The sequence below is a fragment of the Lacerta agilis genome, chromosome 14 (genome assembly GCF_009819535.1).
Source record: "Lacerta agilis isolate rLacAgi1 chromosome 14, rLacAgi1.pri, whole genome shotgun sequence".
NCBI classification, from domain to species: Eukaryota; Metazoa; Chordata; class Lepidosauria; order Squamata; family Lacertidae; genus Lacerta; species Lacerta agilis.
This window is the reverse complement of record NC_046325.1, coordinates 29,855,240-29,880,561: the sequence shown is the minus strand read 5'-3', so window position 1 is coordinate 29,880,561 and position 25,322 is coordinate 29,855,240. Positions and strand designations below refer to the sequence as shown.

General features: G+C 45.3%; 1 protein-coding gene across 1 annotated transcript in view; it reads left to right on the top strand.

The window, feature by feature from the left end:
- Positions 1-25,322, top strand: part of MLLT6 (MLLT6, PHD finger containing) — an 84,468-nt gene that overhangs the window by 7,337 nt on the left and 51,809 nt on the right. Inside the window, 5 exon segments of the mRNA XM_033168110.1 lie at positions 9,596-9,675; positions 18,633-18,687; positions 20,451-20,560; positions 20,808-20,911; positions 21,782-21,875. Of these exon segments, the coding sequence (XP_033024001.1) occupies positions 9,596-9,675; positions 18,633-18,687; positions 20,451-20,560; positions 20,808-20,911; positions 21,782-21,875 (443 nt within the window).

Here is a 25,322-nt window from a genome sequence, read left to right as displayed (position 1 = left end):
AATCCTATGCACATCTACCTGGAAGAAAATCTTACTGAGTTTACTGTAACTTGCTCCCAGGTAAGTGTGTATAAGATTCCAGGCTGAAAAACATGATTCTTGGAGAAGGCAGCATGTGAATATAAATTTGTTACATCACCCAAATGTGCATTCCAGTAATGAATACGTTTAGCCCGTTTTGATTGGCACATTTCATTTCTGATGTAAAAAGTCACAAGAAATGACTGAAAGTGAATAATAAAACACAGCTGCGCTCCACAAGCAAGTCAGTCTCTCTCTCTCTCTTTCTCTCTCTCTCCCTTTTTATTGTTACATTACCCACATTCCCTGATAAACTGGTGTTCCGTTTCATGCATAAATTTAAAATTTATTAATCAGGCAGCCCAATACAGGTTGTTTCCAAACAGAAACGTACGAGCATATATACATAAGAATTATACATTAGAAACAAACACTTGACCTTTACCAAAATTAAACGTAGATCGAAAAGCAGAACCTTAAATACACAAGGGAATCTTCATGCATAAAAGATAGCAAACAGGTACAGATAGTAAACAGGGCATGGGAACAGGAGGCCAAGGGATGTGGAGCTGAGAACAGGCAAAGATTAAGCCAAGTGGAAAGTCATGTGAACACGGGGGGGTCATGGGAAAAAGCAAGCGCATTTGCCTGCTGGCACTAAGAAACTATGTGCCGTGATTATGCTCGATAAGCAAATGCATGGGCTGATGTCAGGTTTCAAATTGTATCCCTTTCCTCATTTGTCACAAGCAATCAGGAAGGGTCCCAGGTTAAACCCTTGGCCTCTCCAGATCCCATCTTAACTCCAGAGAGTTGCAGCCAACCAGTGTGGACAATATTGAGCCGGAATGGAGAGAGTATAAGGCAGCTCCCTATGTTCCTAACTGCTGCCATTTTGGTGCCCCTACCTACCTCTTTTATTTGTGGCATCTCTTATGAAAGCCCCTGATTAAATTGTCAAATTAGACATGTACACATGTCCCAATTTTCTGGGCAAGATTCGTGGTTTCCTGTTATGAGACCGGAAATTCCATGTATCTGGAAATCTTCCTTGCTTCTTACCTGTATAAACAGCATTTAAGCCATTATGGGCAAATTAGACAATTGGCTTTTTGACAGAAGCCGGCACCAAACCTATTAGCGCTCCCTACAATCTTATATGAGTCCTTTAAAATGTGCAGTCAGCCACATTTGTTGTGTATGACTCAGTTGGAACTGCGCTTGTTTCGTAAGTGCAGGATTTGGGTGCTGTGTGAAGAATCCGGTACTTTTTTCACCTGAGAAGCCGCTAGTCCTTAGCACTGAGAAAACAGCCTTCATAATCTGGGCATTGCCTTGCTAAGATTGCAAAAGCTGGAGCGTGAGGCTGAGTGGGACTTCCAGCAGGGAGAACCTTGATGAGATATTTCCTTTGGATTGTAAAGGAAGGTTGTTTAAGGTCAGAAACCAGCTCCTCCCTCCCCTCCCCTCCCCTCCCTTCCCCCTCCCCTCAAAATATTTGCCGAAGAAATAAGTGCTTTGTCTACAATGAATGGGTGGGCATGACTTGTTAGCTGATAAAAGAATTTTTGGCTTATTAATCATCTGCCTTTTAGCCAGTGAATGGAGGGAAGAAATCTCAATACATTTGTATTTTGCCAAGCTCTCAGTATATGTGTCTTGTTAAGTTTCTGACATACTGATTGAAGTGTAAGGTAGCTTACAATTAAGTCTACAAAAGCTAATATTCATTGTTAGAGAAGCTTTATTCAGTGTGTCCTTTTTCTTCTTCCTATTATAGAAAACATGCCATAACCAATAAGAGTCTGTAGGTGGAAAAAAAAATGGCCCCTATAGATAAATCAGGCAAAGCTTTAGTTGATAAATCTGCTAATGAAACCGATGGATCAGGCTTTCAGGGCTAACATATTTCTCATATGCTCCAAATATGTGATGTCATGGTTAGAGTGTTGCACAAGGACCAGGGAGACCCAGGTACCAATTATTTGGTAATAATAAGATGAGCACTGCTGGATTTGGCCAAAGCCCATCTAGTCCAACATTCTGTTCTCACAGTGGACAACCAGATGTTTATCCTTGATGGGAAGCTATAAGCCATTGATGGCCTTCTCCTCTATGAATTTGTCGAATCTTCTTTCGAAGCCTTCCATGTTGGTAGCCATCATGACCTCTGGTGGGAGCGAACTCCATAGTTTAACTGTGTGTTGTGTGATGAAGTTCTTTCTTTTGTCTGTTCTGAATTTTCATTGGGTGTCCCCTGGAGAGGGAGAACTATCCACTTTTCCAAACCACGCATGATGAAGTTCAGTCTAGGTGACCCCAGGCACATCGCTCAGGAGGAGAAACTGGGAAGGCTCCTTGAAGGATGGATGGGATAAAAAAAAAGATACCATTCATGTGGCGCTGTGGTCTAAACCACAGAGCCTAGGGCTTGCCGATCAGAAGGACGGCAGTTCGAATCCCCGCGACGAGGTAAGCTCCCGTTGCTCAGTCCCTGCTCCTGCCCACCTAGCAGTTTGAAAGCACGTCAAAGTGCAAGTAGATAAATAGGCACCACTCTGGCGGGAAGGTAAACAGCGTTTCCGTGCGCTACTCTGGTTTGCCAGAAGCGGCTTAGTCATGCTGGCCACATGACCCGGAAGCTGTCTGTGGACAAACGCCGGCTCCCTCGGCCTATAGAGCGAGATGAGCGCGCAACCCCGGAGTCGTTCGCGACTGGACCTAATTAATGGTCATGGGTACCTTTACCTTTTTAAGTCTCGTTCTTTTCAATGAACTTACTCCAGGTATTTGTGTCCATGGTTGCAGCCTAAATATCCCCATTTATCAGGGCCAGACCCAGCTTTCTGGTTTTTGTTCCAGGTAAATTGCAGCCCCAGGCTTTGCCTTTTGGGATGCCTTGTTGCAACGTTGTTCACATGAGATGCCAGACTCTGAGACATCGTCCATCAGTGCTCAGCTATCGCCCTGGGGTTTTGACAGCTTAAATATCTGGGAGTAGTATAGCAACAGTGCTGTATACATCTTGCCTTTAGTACACAGTCATGTTAATGAATATGCATGAACATTTAAAGGCGAGAGCTGCCAGGCTTCAAACTTGAAGGGTATATTTTATTTCTCAGTCCTGAGGCTTACCAACCAGAATCAGGCGGAAAATAGAGATTTGGGGTAGACAGAATGACATACCATTAGAAGTAAGAGGCAGCATACCCAAAGCACCTGTTCAGTCCAGGAGGGTTTTTTTTAAGCACCAGAACTGAGCTTTCACACACAAATACACTCCTAGCTTTCTGCTAACCTTTCTTCATTTTAGTAGCCTAATTTAATTTTTTTAAAAGCATTATTGTTGCTGCTACTGTATTGCTAAACAATTAGACACAGAAATCCTTGCTGATCCTATTGCAAATCATGTAGGGATCTCCCAGCAGACCTGAATTTGCCCTCTGCCCATTCCTGCATCCATCCATGCATCCATCCATCCATCCAGGTAGATAGATTTCATCCTCACCTTTCCTCCAAGGAGCTCAAGGCGATGCACATGGTCCTTTCCACCCTGTTTTATCCTCGCAACAACCCTGTGAGGTAGGTCACGCTGAGAGATGATGACTGGCCCAAGGTCACCCAGTGAGCTTCATGACTGAGTAAGGGATTTGAGCACAAGTCTCTCAAGTCCTGGTCCAACATTCTAACCCGGGGCAGGCAACCTATGGCCCTGCAAATGTTGTTGGACTACATTTCCCATCATCCCTGACCATTCGCCATGCTCCCTGCGGCTGACGAGATTTGGGAGTCCAACGAGCAAAGGGAGCACATGTTCCCTTTTTCCTGTTCTTGTTATTTCTTTAAAGGAACATGTATCCCCCCCCTCTTAAAACCAGTACAGGGCAGGCTGTGTCAGAATAAACGGAAACAGCATGCAGAGCAGACGGGCCTTCAGCGTTTTCTTATGAGGGTGGTGGCAGAACCTTGAGCAGTGAACCTTGTTATGAGCAAGGGGAATTACAAGTATGTCCCTGTTTCCATTTGTGAAACATGGGAGGGTATGATGATTTGCAGACAGGATGGTTGTCACTTAACCGAAGTCAGAGATGGAGTGTCCAGGAATACTGAACTACCCACGGGCACTGTTTTGAGTTTGTGAAAAGAGAAGCTTATTGTCAGGTCTGTCTCAGAGCAGGGGCAAGTGGTTGGTCCTCAGCTGCATTATTCTGGGCAAGACAGTCCTCCGCATTGCTACTCCATCATTCTTCCTCCTCTCCAGTACATTTACAGTGGTACCTTGCTTCTCAAACTTAATCCGTTCCGGAAGTCCATTCCAAAACCAAAGGCGTTCCAAAACCAAGGCACGCTTTCCTATAGAAAGTAATGCAAAATGGATCAAATCCATTCCAGACTTTTAAGAACAACCCCTAAAACAGCAATTTACCGGTAACATGAATTTCACTATCTAATGAGACCATTGATCCATAAAATGAAAGCAATAAACTATGTACTGCAGTGACACAATCAATCAATCAATCAATCAATCAATAGCTGAACTGGATTCTTCCACACAGTCACAAAAACAAAACAAAAAAGAGCTGCAAAAACAAAAACGCAAAATAAATAGCAAAAACAGACAGACCTCAGCGTAACACTAAAAACGGAAGTGTGGCACTCAAATCGGAAGCGTAACAATCAAAACGGAGCACGACCGGCTTCCAAAAAATGTTCACAAACCGGAACTCCTACTTCTGTATATGTAGATGAATAATGAGATGCTCAATTCTCTGCCCTAGTAACCAAAAAGGTACAGTCGCTGGAGGATTGCTTCCATGTAGCATTCTTAGTCCCAGTAGACAGAGAGGGAGGTGGCAAAGGATGGGAAATCTGTAGGTTCCAGAATCTAATTACGCCAGTCTTCAGTTCTCCACAATGCCACATCAATTTATGAATATTTTTTTAGTCCTCATGAACATTCATCAGCATTTTGGTGCAAATTTCTCCCCATATGCACATTTTTGTATGCCATTTTGCTGAAGCTGCACATTTTTGCAAAGCAATTTCCCCAGATATAATGCATTCTTGTATGCTTGCTTTCACTATTATATGCATTTTTATGCACACTTTACCCCAGTTTCAGTACACATTAAGTGGCTGGAGACCTGTACTGCAAAAATGGGAGAAGCGTGACTTTTGAAGGTTTGCTGCGTTTCAGTTTGTATACTGTTTCAGAAAGAGCAAATTAGGTAGCTTTGCCTTTAAATCTGAATCAAATCAAGTTTCCCCACCCCCCATCGATAGTGGTGGCACTTGCAAAACGTTATTTGACTTATTTGGCTTTATTTCAACATGATGCTAAGGCATATCCTGTGCATTGTCAGAAGTTGCATTCTAATCTCTGCATCAATGGTGTGAGTCAAGCAATTCTGCTTATATTGGGTGGTTATTTTGCTTTGCTTCCGGAAAGGGCCAAAGTACTCAGCAGGACATTGAGCCCTTCATCGTGACTGCTGGGAATACTCACTTAATTTAAGCCAGAGCGCAATTTAGGGAGGGCAGCCAGGGACAGACCCACAAACACACTCTCTCACATGTTTCAGATCACGTGGACAGATATCTCTTGGCCAGCTTTGCTGGTTCTGCACTCTGAATGACTGTTCATATAAACAGCGAAGTGTACTTGTGCTCTAAGTATGCATGCCAATTACCAAAGTCACAAACCCTTCTTCTGGAAAAGAAATGAAAGGGTAAACCTCTGGCAGCAGTGCTATAATTATTATGGGGAATAAAAAAGAGTCACCGCATCACATGTTCTTAAAATAAGCAGCCTTTTTTGTGGTAACTTACGGCGCAATTCTGTAAGCGTCTGTTCATAAGTAAGCGCATCTGAATCCATTTGTACTTACTCCCACGTAAAGTATGTATAGGATTGCACCCTTAGTCTTAAATATACAGTATCCAAAAGAGGAGCTTTAAAGCTTGTGGAGAAACTCTCTTTCTCTGCCTCCCTCTCTCTCCTACTAATACGTATATGAAATAGTTCTCCTGAATGTCAGTGCTAAACTCTGGGGGACTTGAAGCTGTACTCCAAAGAGAAAAGTGTGACTGGGCACGCAAAGAGTGTTTTCTTCTCCCTGTTGTGTAACTGCAGCCAGTGCCATTCAGTATTTATCCAGTCACCTAAAGATTAGCTTTCCGAACAGAAACCAAAATGCCCAGACTGCCCTGAACATCTCTCATGTTACATAAAGCTGCAAACTCCACAAAGACCTTTTGTTTTTGATAAGCAAAGTTTTAAAAAAGCAGTGATACACACACACACTCATTTCCAATGTTGATGCACTTTTATCAATTGCATTTCCCCTCATTTATAAGCTTGTATGCTTTCTTTCCTGCCCCTATCCTTTGTTCTCTTCCTTGCCTTCATAACATATTCCTTTCATCTCTTCCTTGAAACAGGAAGGAATATAAACAGGAAGGGATTTTAATACAATTTCTCAGTGGCGCTGGATTATTCTTGCCTCTCCTGCTAAAGTGGGACCCAAGACCGTTTCGTCTGCCAGAGCTCTTATATATAGCTCTCTGTTTTCCATACTTGTCTGGACTCCTGGGCTCTTTTTGGGGAGTTGGCCTTTCCCTCCTGATTTCAATACGCCATCTTATTATTATTATTATTTTTTAAACACCCCACAACAACCTCCTTTTGGTTCAAGTTAGGTTTTGAGCCATAGATAGAGGCATGGAAGAAACCTGTACATTTACATCTGGCCTGGGTTGTTGTAGGCTGCTGTCCAACACCAGCTCTGACAAAGTGTTGCAAATCACAAGGAAAGAGTGAATTATCCTCTAGCCACCAGCCCCCTTTCCTCCCTGCTTTGTTTGCTGAATTACTGTACACCAAAAAAATCCATCTGCATTCTGTATACAACAGTGACCAACTTTTGGGAAGCTCACAGGTACCGAGCATAGCTCCAAGTTTCTCTCCTTCGTGTTTTGTTTCCAGCATCTAGTATGCAGAGTTTATATATTTCATTTTAAACCCTTCCTGCCGCTCAAACTCAAGATATTGTTCCCACCATAGGATTCTGTGTAGCAGTTCCAAAGAACACAATAAAACAGTCCTCATAACCTCTAGCTCTAGGGTGGGGCTACATTTCACCATAGGGAGCCTTACGAGGGCCAGTGGTGGGCGGAGCAATGGCTATAACACATACCTCTGCACAGCAGGCTGCATTCCAGCTTCTCACAAGTCATAGATTTTTCCACACACACACACATCTCCCCACCCTCCATCCTGAAGAGTAAGAGGCAGTGAGAAGAGATGGAGGGTGGTGGTGATGGGGAGCCTTCTTCGTGTTGGTGCCCTGCCTGTGGAATTCCCTCCCCAGGAAGGCTTGCCTGGCGCCAACACTGTTGTACTTTCGGAATGAGACCAGGGTGTTCCTTTATTCTCCTAGCATTTTAACTTTTTTGAGGGGCGGGTGGGTGTGAGGGATGAGCTGCTGCTGCTGCAGCTTTGTGCGTTTTCATTTGGATTGTATTTTCTGTATTATGCTTTTAGTTTTGTAAGATCTCATGGCAAACTGCCTTGAAAGCGTGCCTGAATGCTCATGTCTATAGAGAGTTTGCAACTCCTGTTTATTGGCAGGAATGATGTCCTTTGGTTTGTCTGCTTCGGGAACCACAACGCCTTACAGTGCAATCCTAGGCATGTCTATGCAGTGGGAATTACACACGAAATGCCAGGTACATGTGTGTAGCAGCCTTCCCCAACCTGCTGCCCTCCAGGTGTTTTGGGCTACAACTACCTCTCTATGGAGCACACATCCTGATTTGCCTGCAGGGAGATTAGATGAGATTGGCTACTTATTGAGCGTTCATGTCGATGTGTTTGCGGGAAGGTTGGGTGAAGTTGCATCGAAGCAAGCGTGACCCCCGCACTTTCCAGAGCATTTCCCCTGTCAGCCGAAAACTCTGATCTCTTGGGGAAGCAGGTTTGTTATGCGAGATTTCGCAAGCAACTCTGATTTATAGAATTGTCGGGCTGAAAGGGACCCCAAAAGGTCTTCTGGGCCAACCCCTTGCAATACAGGAATCCACACAATCTGAATTTGCTCGCCTGTTATTGAATCCTGCATGAAAGCAGTAATAATCTGGAAGCACCCTACAAATGTGGCCCATGGTCAGGGATGATAGGTGTTGTAGGGGACAGCTGGGGTGTGGGATTGTAGCCTTTTTAGGCCAGCCCTGCTTAGTCCCAAGTCTTGAGGCAGTGTAACAGATTCATAGTGCCACCCTATGCCTGCCTCCTCAGAGGTAAGCTTCGCCAAAATCAGGAAAGGTGCACAGAACTGGAGATTGAAGTACTCTTACACATTCCTAAGCAAATCCTTAGCACCTCCCATTTAGCCCTACCTGGAGATGCCATGGCTTGAACAGATGATCTACCCCTAAGCTACAGCCCTCCCCGCCTGGTCAAGGGTTGTCATGTTTCCAGGTAGGGCTTCAAGGAGATGACTAGCAAATTCCTCCCTAACCAAAATATACTTCTAAAACAAGGTTTCCCAAACTTGGGTCTCTAGCTGTTTTGGAACTACAGTTCCCATCATCCCTGACCACTGACCTTGCTAGCTAGGGATGATGGGAGTTGTAGTCCAACAACAGCTGGAGAGACCCAAGTTTGGGAAACTTGTGTTCTAAAAAACCTGTTGCCAAATGGTTAAGGTGAGTAAATTTAAGCTGAGTGGGAGCAGCTCCTTTTAGGTTCGGATACTTTTATCCACGAGCACCTTCTTCAAATGAATACTTTTCCTTAAGTTACATCTTACCTTTTTAAGCACTGTGCCAGGTTCAAAGAGTTTCCCCCCTACAGGATCACTTAACTGACAGGAACGTCCCTAAAAGAAGCAGGTTTTATTCTTCAGATGGAAGGTCTTAAAACTTAGGCAGGCAGATCAGTGCTCCCAATGGGGCAGTGTACTGCTAACCTTTCTACAGCTATAAAGCTCAAATCTAAAGTCTGGTTGTAGTACCTTTTAGAGCTGAGCTGCCTTTTTCAGATGAAGGTTGTCAACAAACCATGGACTCACTGAGGGGTAGAATTTATATGGTTCTTTTTTGAGGGGAAGAGGATGCTGCTTTGATCTAGCAAGCTCAGGTCTGCTCTCAATTTGCCTTAATTGACAATAACTTTTTGGAAACTCTACTCATAACAAAGGGAAAGGCGGGCAACTATGTACTCTACGGAGCTTAGCTTTGCAGAAAGCTCTTACCAAAAGAGGGAGAGTTGGCAGATTTGCAGCCTAGTAGGCCTGCACAACTTATGGAGCCACTAGCTCAAGTTGTGGCCTGCCAACTGCTTGAAAACCTCCTGTTTTGTGGTGTGGGCAGGCCACAAAAAAAGGTTTATTGAGCTGTCTCCTATGACTGGCTGGATGTGTTTGGCTCAGTGCATCGCAAGTTGTGCAGGCATACAGCATGAGGTTTGTGAAGTCCAGCCGAGCCTCTTAAGAGACTGGAATGGGAGCTTCTAAACATACACACAATACATACACGCACATTTCACTCTTTGAATTTTTCTCTTCCCTCACAGCGTGCTATGGAATTGTTCAGGTTCCCACTGGACCGTGGTTTTGTCGAAAATGTGAATCCCAAGAAAGAGCCGCCAGGGTGGTGAGTATGTCAGAAGAATTGCCCTGTGCTGGGCCAGGCCCAAGTTCCATTTAGCCCAGCATCCTGTTCCCGACAGTGATCAGACAGGTGGATCTGCAAAGCTCACAGAAACAGAACACGGAGGCCTGCTTAGGTCGTCATCTGGAATGTTGAGGTAGATTGCCTCTGTAGGTGGAGGCTTGAGGCCAGTGAGCACTAGGCACCTAAATGGTTGGCACTGGTGCCTACATAATTTGCCATTTTCTTCACACATATGCAGACCTGGTTTTGGGGTCACTATCTGAGGTGGGCACAGAAATAGCACTCCCTGTCTGTCTGTCTTGTCTGTCTGTCTGTCTGTCTGTCTGTCTGTCTGTATTTATTTATTTATTACCTCATGTGACCCCTGTATTGCAGGAGCACCTATATTTCTCATTTTCTCTCTAGCTGTATACATTGAGTGGCTATTATTCTAAAAAAAAAAAAATCATGACTTTGTATTTGCTAGGGGGTGTTTAAAATTTCAGCAGTGCCGTGTGAGGCCAAAATTCCCACCTCTCACCTTTCATTCTGCTCATTTCACTACATCATAGTTGTGTTTTCAAAAGGGGACAAATGGTCTTTCCTTTGGTCATTTAATTTTGCGCATCCCCAATAATGTCCTTCCCACCCTTAGAGTTGCCAACTTTTTCCATTGGCTTTTGCTCTTGTGGCTTTGATCTGCATACATGAGTAGGTCGCAAGTAAATGCATCTCGCCATGCTGTGGAAAGCTTCAATTTCCCCAAATGAAATGGATATTAAAGACACAGGAATAGCACAGGATTTTTTTAAAAATCAGGTGGCAGCTGTATCCACTGTCATAGGAGGCTGAGCAGACCTAGCAGAGGCTGGTTCATTAGGGCAAATGGGGGAGGGCCTGTCCCACCAGCTTCATTCTCTCCTCAGCCTGCCCCGGGGTGGCACTATCTGTCAGCTTAATTCTCCTTAATCTTTGTGTTGTTCTATTAGGGAGGAGAGCAGGGAAGATGGTGGCTTTACTTGACCTGAGTGCTGGCTGCATCTGCTGTTTAGGGTCCCTACACTCTACCCCAGGCATAGGCAAACTCCGGCCCTCCAGAAATTTGGGACTACAATTCCCATCATCCCTGACCACTGGTCCTGTTAGCTAAGGATGATGGGAATTGTAGTCCCAAACTTCTGGAGGGCTGGAGTTTGCCTATGCCTGCTCTACCCCATCAGTTTTGGTGGGCAGCCACTGCTGCCTAGACCACTGACCACGCTGGCAGGGGATGATGGGAGTTTTAGTCTATTCACAACTGGGGACCTAAGGCTGAAGAACACTGGGGTCAAAAGACACCAAAGTCAGGAAGCTAGATAATAACTTTATTGTCTCCCTTAAAGAAAAACAGAACAGCCCACAAGGGGAACCAATCCAGTTACAAATCAAGGTTATTTGGGTTCCAGTTCTCCAAATACTTATAACACCAAGAAGGGATCGTTTAGTCGGTAGAGCAGAGGGCTCTTAATCTCAGGCTTGTGGGTTCGTGCCCCACACTGGGCAAAAGATCCCTGCATTGCAAGGGGATTGGAGTAGGTGACCCTCATGGTCCCTTCCAACTCTATGATTATTTGATAAGAAACACCTGACTCCACCTGGCTACAACTAAGTCCAGTGCCACCTAGTGACTAAACTATATAATGACGATGTCTATGCACCCTGAAACGGCAACCTCAGCTGGCACCTTGAAGTTTGATGCCCTCTGCTAGGAATTTGAGACTCTGTTTCCCCCCAAGCTTGGCAGAAAGGCTCCCAGTGGGGAAACCCTCTGAATCAGAGTAAATGTCAGTCGGGTTTTCTGCAGATTGATGTTTGCTCTCATTTAGTGCCAGAGAGTGGCGCTTTCCAGGGGAAAGTAGTGGGGCAAAACTGCTCAGACTCGTTTCTCAAAAACACAGTGTAAGCAAAATAATTCCCCGTAGACTCGTGCTTTCTAGACACGAGACAAGCGGAAAGTGTGGATGAGATGAGCCCTGAGCTATTGTGGCAGAGTGGGCATAACTACTGCTTCTGTTTGGAAGGGTGAAAATAAGACTGCTCTGTTTGTTATACTTGCTGGGGCGACTTCCCATTTCCCCCAGTTCAGCGGAGCCTTGCGAGGTGGAGCAACCGAGCTTGGAAGGAACAGATGCACACGGACAAGGCATCCTGTGGCTCAGATTTCTTCTGAGTGAATAAAAATTGGTTCCATCTGCTGCTTGTCACATGACTCAGTAACGTGATCCACACACCATTGTTGATGAGATTTTTGTTTTGTTTTGTTTTGTTTTTTGTGGGATGAAGCGTTGGTTAAATGATAAGGTGCCCTGGAGGGATTTTGATTAAACATAAATTGGGTGGAGGAGCAGAGTGTGTGGCTCAGGTAATCCTACTTCAAGAGCAATCTGATGTCCACCAGATAGCCTGTTCCTGCAGTTGTTGGAGGTCTCTCTCTCTCTCTCTCTCTTTGCTTCATTAACCTATGTAGCTGTTATGTGGTGCCTCCAACTTACTGCATTCCATTCAGTGAAGATGCTAGCATGCTAGAGAGTTTTTAACAGTGTTTGCACATGCTAGATCTGATGTACATAGATTTGTAATCACTTCCGATGTTCTTGCAAAGCTTGATTCATTATCAAAGTGCTCTCTCACTCTCTCTGTGTGTGTGTATACTTAAAAACAAAAAAACCCTGAGAAGCTTTCATGTCTTTGAGTGAGTACAGAAGCACATAATTTAAGCACTAAGCCTTTTGTAAAAGTTCACTAACCACATGTTGTTTTTAGATGCATCATATTCTTTCCTAGACTGAGGTTGCGGGAAATCAGGTCTGTGTATTTGTAGTGCTGTGTTGATTGGCTGGAAATGGGTGATGTCAATATTCCTTCCCCCTCAAAACAATTTTTCAACATTTAAAAAAGGGATTCTGCTTCCCCACTGCTTTTAAAGAGGGGGGATTGAATATAATGTCATTTAGGGACGTGGGTGGCGCTGTGGTCTAAACCACTGAGCCTCTTGGGTTTGCTGATCGGAAGGTTGGTGGTTTGAATCCCCGCAACCAAGTGAGCTCCCGTTGCTCTGTCGCAGCTCCTGCCAACCTAGCAGTTCGAAAGCATGCCAGTGCAAGTAGATAAATAGGTGCTGCTGTGGCAGGAAGGTAAATGACATTTCTGTGTGCTCTGGTTTCTGTCATGGTCTTCCATTGCGCCAGAAGTGGTTTAGTCATGCTGGCCACATGAGCTGGAAAGCTGTCTACGGACAAACATTGGCTCCCACAGCCTGAAAGCGAGATGATCGCCACAACCCCATAGTTGCCTTTGACTGGACTTAACCGTCCAGGGGTCCTTTACCCTTTTACCTTTACCTATTTAGGTAACTCTTGCATAAAACCATGGCTATAAAGTTCAAGGCCCATCAGTATTATTATTATTATTATTATTACTACTACTACTACTACTACTACTACTACAATTATTTTCATTTCTATACCACTTTATATTTTTAAGGAAAAAATCTCAAAGTGGTTTATAACACATTTAAACATCAAATAAATAAAACAACCCTGAATAAACATTCCTGAAGAAAATGTCAAATATAAAGTATACCTTCAAAGCAACATAACTAACAAGAAACTAAAATGTTACCTTAAAGATTTCAAAAGAAAATATTATAAAGGTCAACTACAAAATGTGCAACATTTAACACAGCAAAGTTAACAACCATAAAAATTACCTAAAACAATTCAAAAGAAAACATTACTAAAGGAAGTAAATATAAAATGCACATTTAAAGCAGCATAATTAGCAAGAGAATGAGATGTTATCATAAGCACAGAACATATCTGCTGCTGTTACTGCCTATTGTGGTTCATGGCAGGTGGCAGCTGTGGAAGCTAAGGTTTGATGACCTGAGTCTGCACTAAGAGACAGCCAAAATGGTCCCACCCTCCCAGGTGGGAAAAGGCATGCAAGGCAGGGAGCAGGTCTTCCAGGATTCACAGCCAAGTTGGTCAGCACTATGGGTGAATCAGAATTAAAAGACCTTCAGCATAGTCCTATGCATATTTATTCATACATCTCTCCTGAATCAGTTGGACTTTCTCCTCAGTAAGTATGATGGGATATGCAGTTAGGCCCATTAAATTTAGCTTCTGAGTAGACATACACAAGATAGAAAGTTTTTGCATTTAGATTGGGGAACCTGTAGTTTTTGGACTAGAACTCCCATCCGCCCTATCCATCATCCATGCTGGCTGTGGCTTATGGATGCTGGAACCCAACAACATATAGATGGTCACAGGTTCCGCATCACTGATGAAGAAGATCCTGGGTTCAATCCTCAGAATATTGAGATTGGGCCAGAGAAAATTCCTGTCTGAATAGTCAATATAGAATTTTTTTAATAGGACGGCCAGCCTTCCTGAAGCATGGCACAAACGGCAAAATAGTACTGAATCACCATTCAGTTTGCTAGCCAATACGTTTGTCGAATGCTTTGTGAAAGCAGGAGAAAGCCAGGCTTGAGCTTTAGGAGAGAAAAATAGTGAACCCTGATTTGCATGTGTTCCTGTACATACCCTCGTGTGCCCTTTTATAACCTGTCACTTAGCAGACTCAAATACAGCAATACTAGGGTTGCCATTTCAAAAAGTGATAATATTTTTTTTTTTTGGCCAAAGTTGTAAAAATGTACGTTTTTGAGCTTTTTAAAAGTTAAATCACCAGAAACGGCACTGCCGACATGGGTTGTCATACGTCCGGATTTTCCTGGACATTTTGCCGATTTCCAGCTAGACACAGCTTCCGACAGCAGTATTCCAGGTATGTCTGGGGAATTCCGGACGTATGGCAACGCTAGATACATAAATCTCTTTATGTTGATTTTCCATTTTTCCATTTTTAAGGTGCTGGACTACTTTGATTTGGGTCAGTTCTGTGTGGAAAGTAATGTTTTTTTTAAAAACAAGCACACCATTCTCCTTTGAACGTGAGAGCATTGGAGATGTAGGCTGAACTTGTGAAGATCTGTTTCCACAAAGATTTCTGCAGGTTCTGCCAGGGCAGGGGTGGGTTGCAGACAGTACAGGTAGTGCTAGCCCCACAGCTGCTTGGATATAACTCCCCCCTCCCCCGAAAATACTAGAGGCACAGCAATTGCATGTTCCACAAGTCCCCAGCCATAAGCTGGTTATGGCCACACAAATGAATATGTATTCATTTTTTCCAGAGCTATGTGTTGGCAATAGTTTCTGGGGACAAGCACTAGTTCAAACTGAACCCAAAGCTCCATTTGTGCTAGGGCTCAGTCTACCAGCACCTGTATTCCTAGCCAATATAATACATGCACGAATGCCTCCGGGCATGTGCAGAGTGCTTCCCCTTGCATAACCACAGCTGGATCCCAAGTGTCTGAGACTAAACAGCTTCCAAATGTCCAGATGGGCCGAGTCCCAGCTGCTCCTCATTTTAGGAATTACACACACATTCTCATTCTTCCTTGCATTCCCAAAGCCCCCTCGGGGATGCTGTGCTCCATTAGATGAAGGAAGTGCTAAAGCTCTGTTTGCTTTGTAAAGGAATTGTCTGGCTGCCCCTTTGAGACGGACTGGCTGGAGGGCAACTCGTGGGAAAGGGAGGGAGGGAAGTGTGGGGGGGAAATCATGTGAAGGCTTTAACAGTCATGTTACAGCAAGGATATTAAAGCCTTCCAAGGGGTGGGTGGGCTGGCTGGCTGGCTGGCTGGCAGAGCTGTTTAACCCTTCCTGCTAATGATCAGAGCTTTGCTAATAGTGTGGTGGGAGAGGCGCTTTGATCCAAAAGGGATGGAGGGACCTTTTCAAGTGCAAATTTCCCAATGTTAAGGCCTCCTGCCGCCTGCTCTTCTTCTGTCTCTCTGAGTTCCAAGTGCACCCTTTGCAGTAGCAGGCCCGAATCCCTAGACCTCCATCCCTCAAAATGCAGCCCACCAAAGATCTTCCCTAGACACTTGCCTCTTCCTCTCCACCCCACCCCCTTCACTGTTATTTTCCTCCACTGCTTGCAGTGGCTGGTGGTGACCCCCCTCCCCAGGCCAAACCAGCTTGTGTTGTATTGGTGGAGTAGTTTTTTTTTGGGGGGGGGGGTGTTATACTATGCATATGTTCACATATGCAATTTCAGAAGGACACCTTGCAACCAGGATCAGGTCCAAAGGATAGGGGAGAGCCCCCCAGGAGTAATAGCTCAATGAATGAATTGCCCTGCCCCACACATTTTAACTTGAGTATAGCCGGTTCCCTTTCATTAAGGCTCAGCCACTTGAATAAACCAGATGTCAAAATACCACCTTGACACTATGGAGCACCAAGGAGTTATCTGAATGTAGGGGTGTAGTGCAACTTCTGGATAGGAAAGTCTGTGATGTGGGAAATGGATTCTCTTGAAAAGCTACTACAAAGACATCTTGGTGGAAGCCACCTTTGGAACTGAACCAGTCACCACCATTAATGCAGGCTATTTTCCATCCGTGTCGCTTCTGCACATGTTCAACCGTAAACCTGCTTTGCTACGGGGTTTTGTTTTGTTTTAAAGATATGTATGAAGATTCTCATATAAATGCATATTTAAAGACATACCTTAAATGTGTTTTCTCACATTTTGATACTTTTTTTGGACCAAGGGTTGTACCAGAACATTCAGGAAGTGAGAAAGCTACAGGATCCTCTCAATAGCCCAGGAGATGTGGATCATGTTAAGCTTGCATTGGAAAAGATAAAATTCCTTCCCTAGTTGTGTTAGAAAGCTTTCCGTGTTGTTATACTGTATTATAGAATGGAGGGTCAGCAACTGGTGGCCTTATGTTCCAAATCTGCCCTGCTAAGGTTCGGTTTTTTTCTAACTCCCCAGTTGCCAGGCAAGAGGGGTTTGTGTTGAGAACAGCAGCTGTGGCAGCAGGATTTTCCAGTAGTCCACTTCAGTGGGATAGTGTGGAGCAGGAGCTACCGGTATCTCTCTGGCAAAACTGGATGTTCTAGACTAGAGCCATAGAAACTAAAGGGAACCAAAGTCCAACCCACCTTGTCCCAAAGTTCACATACCACATGCAGAAATTTAGCCTTTGCAATACAGGGCACGGCATACGCAGCATCAGCATATCACACGTGGGCCCATTGCCATCATCTCAAATGATTTCTGACTTTTTTTAGATTAAAAATCATGCAAAGGGAAAGAGCAGCCTGACCCAATCCATCAGCTGGTAAAGGAGCCCACACTTCCTTTTTTCCTTTTGCATTATGGGCAGGGGTATTTTTTTTGGGGGGGGGGAATATGTGTGGTGCTTACAAAATTGGAGATACAACTTCATTACTGTTGTCAGTTAATGATAAATTATTCCATTAGAGATTGCCAATTTGCTCAGTGATCTGGCAATGGGAACTTTCAGGAAAAGTTGAGCTGGAGGTGTAAAAAAAAGGCATGTATAATAGTTATTTCATCCAGTTTTCAAAAATTTGTTCTACTTGTTCTGTAGCTGTCTTATTTTGTGTGTGTGTGTGTGTGTTTCTCAGCACTACCTGTATTGTTCATCATATTGCCATGGTTGATGCAAGTGAAAATACCTATGTAATGGCCAAAATCAATCAATCAATCAATCAATCAATCAATCTACGAACAAGAATGCCTTCACTTTGAATCTAGGCTCTGCCATGATCTCACTAGGTAGCCTTAGACAAGCCATTCTTCCCCCACCCCCAACAACAACTGCAATATGGGAGACAGTCATATTATCTCACCTGACAGGGTTATTGTAAGCAGGGCCGGTGCATCCATTTAGGCGAACTAGGCAGTTGCCTGGGGCGCCAAAATGGAGGGGGCGCTGGCCAGCCTGCCCCCCCACCCCCCGTCGCTGGGGGAAGGCAGGAGGAGGCGGGCGGCGACGGCGAGCCGGACACACAAGTGATCAGCCCTCCCTCCCTCCGCCCTCTCCGGCTGGTGTGCGCGCCCTGCCCAGGAGGTTTGCACTATCCCCGGCAGCTGCCCCTCCTCTTGGCGCTGCAATTGGTCGCCAGAGCGCTTCTCCAGCCTGTGCAGAGGAGGGGCGGCCGCCGGGGATCGCGCTCCTTCATGGCTGCCCCGCGCCCTCCTCCAGTCCTGCGCAGCGGCAGTTCCAACGGTTTGCAGCCCAGCTCCCTTGTGCTTCTCGGCGAGCCTCCTCCGCCTGCTACAGCAGCGAGCTTGGCTTTGCAATGTTTCTCTCCTTCCTTCCCCTCTGCCTGCAAGACCCCGGGTCAGCTCTTGCCCTGTTCAAAGCCCTCCCCAGTCTCCGGTTGCAGCAAGCCCGCTCCTGCAAGCTGGTTTCCAAAGAGCCAAGCTGTTGTGTTTTGCATCCACCACTTTTTTTTACTATGATCACAATTATCATTATCTTCTGCAAAGAGTTGGATGATGGTGCATTGTCTGAACGCAGCCTGAAACCTATCAGTGTGATTCCCAGCGCAGCATTTTCAAAAGGCTGGTTGTTTGTTGGGAGGCGAACCCTGCCACCTCCATCCAGGTCACTGGCTGTTCAAGGAGCTGGGACTGGTGGGAGCTTGGAGTCTAAGCCATGCAGGCTCACCAGCCCTCGTCCAAGCCCGGGGGGGGGGGGCACCAGAAGGTGATCTCGCCTAGGGCACGAAAAACCCTAGCACCGACCCTGATTGTAAGTTGTAAGGGTAACAACAACGTAAACACCATACATTTAAAGCACACACCTCTGCAGAGAATCCTGTGAACTGTTGTTTGCTAGGGTTGCTTGAAATCATAGCTCTGTGACAGGTAAACTTCAGTTCCCAGAATTCTTTTTCTGGGTGTGTGTGCTTTAAATGCATGGTGTGTATGTAGCCTAATATCTGGAGTGTTCTATAGACATGTTTAAGTATTATCATTATTATATAGAAGTCCTAACCTTTCTCTTTAATTTTCAGAGGTGTGAACTGTGTCCCCACAAGGATGGAGCATTGAAGCGGACTGATAATGGAGGTGAGCATCCCATTGTAAGGTGGCAGGGACAGCCCAGAATGCTCATCTACTTTTGGGTAACTTTGGGTTAATGGCTAGTGCATATGTAAGGTCCCTGGTGAAGCTCCAAAACATGGACCTCTAGAGCAGGTTTCTCCTAGAACAGCCTTTCTCAACCTTTGCTCCCCAGATGTTGTTGGACTTCAACTCCCATCATCCCTAGCTAGCAGGACCAGATGATGGGAGTTGTAGTCCAACAAAATCTGGGGACCCAAGGTTGGGAAACACTGTCCTAGTCTGAGTGCGGGGGCAAAGAGCCTGAGGGATAAGGAACTGGAACTCCCATCATTCCTGACAATTGACCACGCTGGTAGTTGGAGGACCACAGGTTCTCCAGCCCTGGTGTGGTGTGGTGTTTCAGTGAATGGGACAGCACAGTTAATTTACTGTGAATGAATATATGATAGGCCTTGTGTCATATATGCATTACCCTGCTTGCATGTGTGTTTAAAAACCCTTCAGATCACAGGAACGAACGCATCCAAGTTTTCAGTGCTGCCTTCTGGTTTAATATGAAGCCGCTGTGCATATAATCCAGGCTTTTAAAAACAGACTCCTCTTCCCCTGTCCCTCATGGAATATCTGCTTTCTCACATAGCAGGACCAGGCAGCCAGTTCAAGGTAGCCCTGCAGGCCGCACGCAGCCTTTGAGGTTTTCAACCCAAATGCTGACACAAACCAGTCAGGGCTGACTCCAGGTTACCACGGACCCTTGTAGGGTGTGGGGAGGGAGGCCCTTTTCAAGGAACTATGGCTGCACGTATCCTGCCTTGGTGTGGTGCCCAGTGAAGTGAGAGCCAAGATGGGGATGCTAGCTCTCAGTAGGCCTCTTAACAGGCCCGGGCCTCAGTAGGCCCCCAACCCCTTCCAGCCACAAGATGTGGTAGTGATGGCTACCAACTTGGATCGCATTAAAACAAGATTAGACAAATTTATGCGGGAGAAAGCTAGCAATGGTTTCTAACCACAATGTTTTTGTTCTGTCTCCAGTTGTCGGAGAGTGCTGTTGCGCTCAGCTCCTGCTTGTGAGCTTCCCATAGGCATTTGGCTTGCCACAGTGAGAACATGAAGCTGGAATAGCTGGGCCACTTGCCTGATCCAGCAGGGCTATTCTTATGTAATTAAACATAAGAACATAGTTTCTCGCCACAAAATTGCAGTCTTACACACACACACACACACACACACACACACAAAACCATAATGGTTATATTAGAGCTACTAGCAAGGGAAAGATGATAAGGGGTGTGTGGGAAAGGAAATATGGTTATTTAGTGGTCTTGGGAATGCTATGGATGCGGGCCTAGTTTTCACTGAGGTGATAAGCCTGTGTCTGGGCTATGCAACTTGTGACCACACGTGAGGACTTGCAAGACTGACTGCTCCTTTGTATGCCACCAACCACCCTTTTCATTTTCTGCCTATAGAAAACTTGCATGTCAGGTAGAGGTCAAAGCCAGAACCCTTCTCTCAGACATAGCTTTCAATATGGAAGGATTTGTTTGCATTTGTATCCAAGGGCACTGTGAGGTTAGAACTTCACCAGGGGTCTGAGGTATACAAGTTTACTTCCACAGTAAAAACTGAGTCTCCTAAAGGTCTCTCCCAGTCCCACCCCACTGCTGCCTCCCACTGGAGACAGAAGCCAATTACTCTATGTTTGTCTGATTCAAGCCTCTCTGTGCCTTTCCACCTATGCTGTTGTTGTCTTGTCCTTCACTTAGGCTGGGCCCATGTCGTCTGCGCTCTGTACATTCCCGAGGTGCAATTTGCTAATGTTCTCACCATGGAGCCGATCGTTCTCCAGTATGTACCCCACGACCGGTTCAGCAAGGTAAAAGAGACATGCACGTGCAATGCTTCCCCTAAGCACCCCGTTTCTGCCTCTTCCACAGAGGGCTGTCCTATTTTGATTTCCCCATCTCCTATGCTCTCCTATGCTTTTTAAATTTATCCGTTGACAAGTTTATGTCACCCCAAAAACCATCAGATGCATTTTTTCCCTATTTTTTGGGCTCTCGCAGTATGCTCACCACAGTGTGTAATGCATACCGTCTATGTTGTGCCTCCTATTGTTGCAGACTTGCTACATCTGTGAAGAGCAGGGCAGGGAGAGCAAAGCAGCCTCTGGAGCTTGCATGACTTGCAACCGTCACGGCTGTCGGCAAGCCTTCCATGTCACCTGGTGAGTCCATGATTGTGTCTGTTTAATGGTCACTTCCTTCCTCTCTGGTCCCTGTTTCCAAACCCACCGATTTTGTCGCGTCAGTTTTGGATTCATAGTCATGAGATAAGCCTGCGTGAGTGAGTTATGAGAAGGGACTTCACAGATTCTTTGGTTGCTTCCACCTGGAACTTTGAACCTTCTCGGTTGCCTTCCTTCCTGCCTTATCTTTCCTCTTCAATCCATTTTAAACAGCTGTATGAGAACATTTTTCACATACTATTTTATGAAAGCCGCATGGACATATTATTGGTATTTTTATGTTTTTTTTCCCTAAAGAAATACTGTAGATAATGCACATAAATAAATATCTGTTCCCTCACCCCAGCAATCATAACACTTCAAAGAACTGAGCTTTGGATGTGCCATTTATCCAATGGTTTGTCAGGATCATCATCCACACATGAACTCAAACCATACAGACCAGGAGTAGGGAACCTCAGGCCTGGGGGCCAAATGCGGCCCCCAGTCCTCTCTGTCTGGCCCCTGGGACTCACTTCTGCCCAGGCCACACTTCTCACCACCCCTACTTCATACCCTCCTTGAAGTGGGGGATGTGGCTGCAGAGGCATGTGGCCTGAGGAGAGTCCCAAGGACCAGATAGAGGGGTTTGGCCTTTGAGCATGAGGTACCTCACCCGCAGATTATTTATCCTAATTAATTATATGGTTTTATTTGCGCATTCTGAGAAGCTTACAATAGAGCAGGAGAACAATAAGCTTCTGTGCTTGGTGAGGAAAGAGGGGGGAACCTGGCTGTCTTTGGTCCCTCTGCCACAATCTGCGCTGCCCTGGGCTCGGCTCACACAACCGACTTGTTTCTACATTTCAGTGCTCAGATGGCTGGGCTCCTGTGTGAAGAAGAAGTCTTGGAAGTCGACAATGTGAAATACTGTGGCTACTGCAAGTACCACTTCAATAAAATGGTGAGTCCCTTGTCATCATCAAAACCCAAAAGCACAGAGCAGGTGCTAGGATTGAGCAACAACAAAAAATAGATAGTTTTATTCCAAATCCAAAGGCATGGTAAAGAACTCACTTAGTTTATAAAATATCCCTGGTTCAATCCCTGGCATCTAGAGGGTGGAAGATTTGTCAGTCAGTGGTGCTGGGGAAGAATGCTGTACACCGTTCTAAACGTACACTGACTTCAGAGTGGAAGGCCACCACCCAAGTAAGCAGCACTGGATTAGCTGGGCCCAGTGGTCTGACTCCGTCTTCGGTTTTCAGGTTCACCTAGGTGCTCACTCACAAAATAGCAAATGATACAATGAAGAAGAGAGACACCCCCTATTCCAACAAATCAGAGAGATGGGGTTGTGGCTACAGCAGAAGGCATGGCCAATGGCACCTGGGTTTAAAGGAAAGGTTGCAGGTGCTGGACTATTAGTTGACAGTAAATGGTTTTGACTGACCTATAAAGCTCTATATCGCTTCAACCCTACATAGCGAGGGTAAACAATAGGTTTTTTTTTAAAATAATATAAAGGTTTTGCTTCCAGTGATAGTACACACACGTGTATTTTGTCCAACAGGTTTTGGGCAGCATAAGTTGCATGGAGACTGCAAAACCTGATTCACCTCTGGTAAATCAGGATGCATTTACTTTCCCATTCAAGCCATATTCATCTACCTAAATCACCACCACTCTGCATCCTTAGTGTTTGCCTCTTGCCTTAAGTGTACATCAACCATACATTTAAAGCACATGGTTCCTCCCATTGTGGGGTAGTCCAGCTCTGGCTTTCTAATGGAATGGGGCAGATCTGTAAGTAAAAAATCATGGCTGCCCCAATCATGTCTAGCAAGACCCTCTTGTTGTGAGTCCCCTGTCATAGGCTCAGGTTGTATAGATGTGTAAATAAACCATATATCATAAAGACACCACAGTCTCGGCTGTGCCTCATTTCCAAAAGGAAACACGGACCCTGGGTGAGCCACCTGGAGCCCCTGAAATCTTGCATCGCTCGGAGATTGGGATGGCGTGCAACTCTACAAATACTGAAAGCTAGGAAGTAACAGCAGCAAATGCCTAAGAAAATAATGAGTCTTCCAGAAGCTTCTAAAACCAGTCAGGGCCAGTGCTTGTCTGATGTCTAGGAGGAGTTGATTCCAAAGGCTGGGTCCCACCACAGAAAAGACCCTACCGCCTGATAGTGTCCAAATGGATTTGCATGGGCTGAAGCAACCAGAATAATTTCAGTGAATGGGCAGATCTATGTGTTGAATGCTTGAATCAGTGAGTTGCTTCTCATCCCAAAGAGATGTGACAAATGTTGACATTTTACAGGAGGTGCTGTCTGTGTGTGTGATTTAAAGGAAGAGGCTACAGCCTGTTTATGCAAATATGTATTTGGTAGTGAGGCGGCACCCACAGCTGCACCCAGGAATGTCAAATGCTGAGATGACCCTGGTTCATTGGGTGCCTCAAATGGAAGGTGCAGAGGGAAGGGCCCTAGAGCTATCAGAAAGTCATGAGCATTTATCAGCACTGCCACCTTCAATGATTAATAACACCAGCCTCCTCTCCAAAGCCAAACTAGAGAACTCCACACCCTGCTTTTTGTTAATCATGGTGATGTGCACTGCTTTGCTGATTACCTGAAGCAAAGGTTTGGCTGTTTCCCAACCTTGAGAGCTTTTCTTGTGGCTGGCAGGAGACAGCAACACGGTTTCATTTTCATTTTTTCATTATTAGTATGAATAACTGTTTATATAGCAGTGAGCAAATTTGCTTTTGGAATCGCTTATCTTCTTTGTCTTTTTGACAGCCCAGTGAGGTAGGTACGCAGAAGCCGCTCCCAGGGCACACCTGGAGCCTGGGCTCAGCCCCAGCAATAGATTACGTTTCCAAGCCAGCCAGGGAGATAGAATCTGAGAAGTGATAGCAAAAGGAAGTGCCATTTCACTGGAGCTAAGGAAAAGGCTTTCCTTGTCAGCAGGTTAACTTGCACAAATTGTTGAGTCCTGGCAGACGGCACCTTGGACTACTGTCTATGGATGCTGGCTTTAACACTATTTGGAAGCTTTGGTAGAAAATCCAAATGGCACCCACACCTCCCCCTAAATCTGCCAGGAAGTTCTCTAGCACTCATCTGGTTGAAATATATACAGAAGCTGGGGGGGGGGGGGGTTGTAGCTTCCATCAGTTTCAATTAAGCTTATTCAGGAGAATTGCCAGTGGACCACATATCAGGGGTCATATCTGTCTCACTCTGCTACTCGAAATCTGCCACCTTATTTTCCCTCTTAGTAGATCTGCCTCTGATCCATAAGTTTAGACCAGGGAACTGAGGGCCAAACTAGACGTGATGTAATTAGAACGTCTCATTTTAATTTGGTAGTAATTAGCAGCCCCAGGCAATTGCTTTGAAGATCAGGATAGGGGAACGACACTCTTGGAGAGAGTGTTCTTAACTCTTCCATCCCATTCCTCCCCACCCCCAATATAAATTGTGCTCCCATTCACCTCATCAGATGGGAAAAGAAGAACAGCATTAGGAGCTAACAGCCGTTTCAGGGCCCCTCCAGGCGTCCTTTTTATTACACATTCCTGATGATTTGCGCTCATGATGCTCTCATGGCGGTTATATGAGAACCCGCTTTCAATACTGCTTGTGCCTGCAGAAGTTTTGGGGCAGCCATACTGCTTCATTTCCAATCGACACATTTCCTGTAACTTCCTGCTGGAATCCTATAACCATGACCACAAACGTTTTGGGTTTTTTGCCCGTCTTTTGTTGTGGAACAACTCCTCCAGATAGTGGTGAATGTGGCAGCTTTGGGGAAGCATAGCAAAACAACTAATAAAGCTTAAGTAATCCACTACTAATGCACTATCATTATGTCACAAACGTGTTGCAGAATAGACCCACAATAAAACAGCACTCCGGAGGGGCTATTTCCTTGGGGAAAGAAAAAGCATGGAAGGGGAAGGGTTAAGGACCCTCACCCGGAGTACCACTTCCCTGATCTACAGAGTAGCTGACTGGTACCTCTAATGAACTGATTTGGAGCTCTTTTGCAATAAACCTGCTTCCTCATAGGATCAGACCTTTTGCAATAAGGAAAGTGACAAGGAAAATGCAGTGGGAAGTGTGGGGTAACACTCTCTTTGAGGCAGCATCGTCCAGCTTCCCTACAAACAAATCAGAAGGAAGGTTCATTAAATAGCCAGTGCTGTCTGATCTCCCTACAAACAAATCAGGACCAACGTGCAATAAACAGTCTGTCTGGAAGTGCCCTAAAATTAGTTCATAGCCCCACTGGCTGAAAATGAGCTCGGATGCCTTTGAGGAACCTGGGTCTTGCAATCTGATGTGCAAAAATAATGTCAGTGGAGATATCTGAGATGGAAGAGGTTATTCTAAACA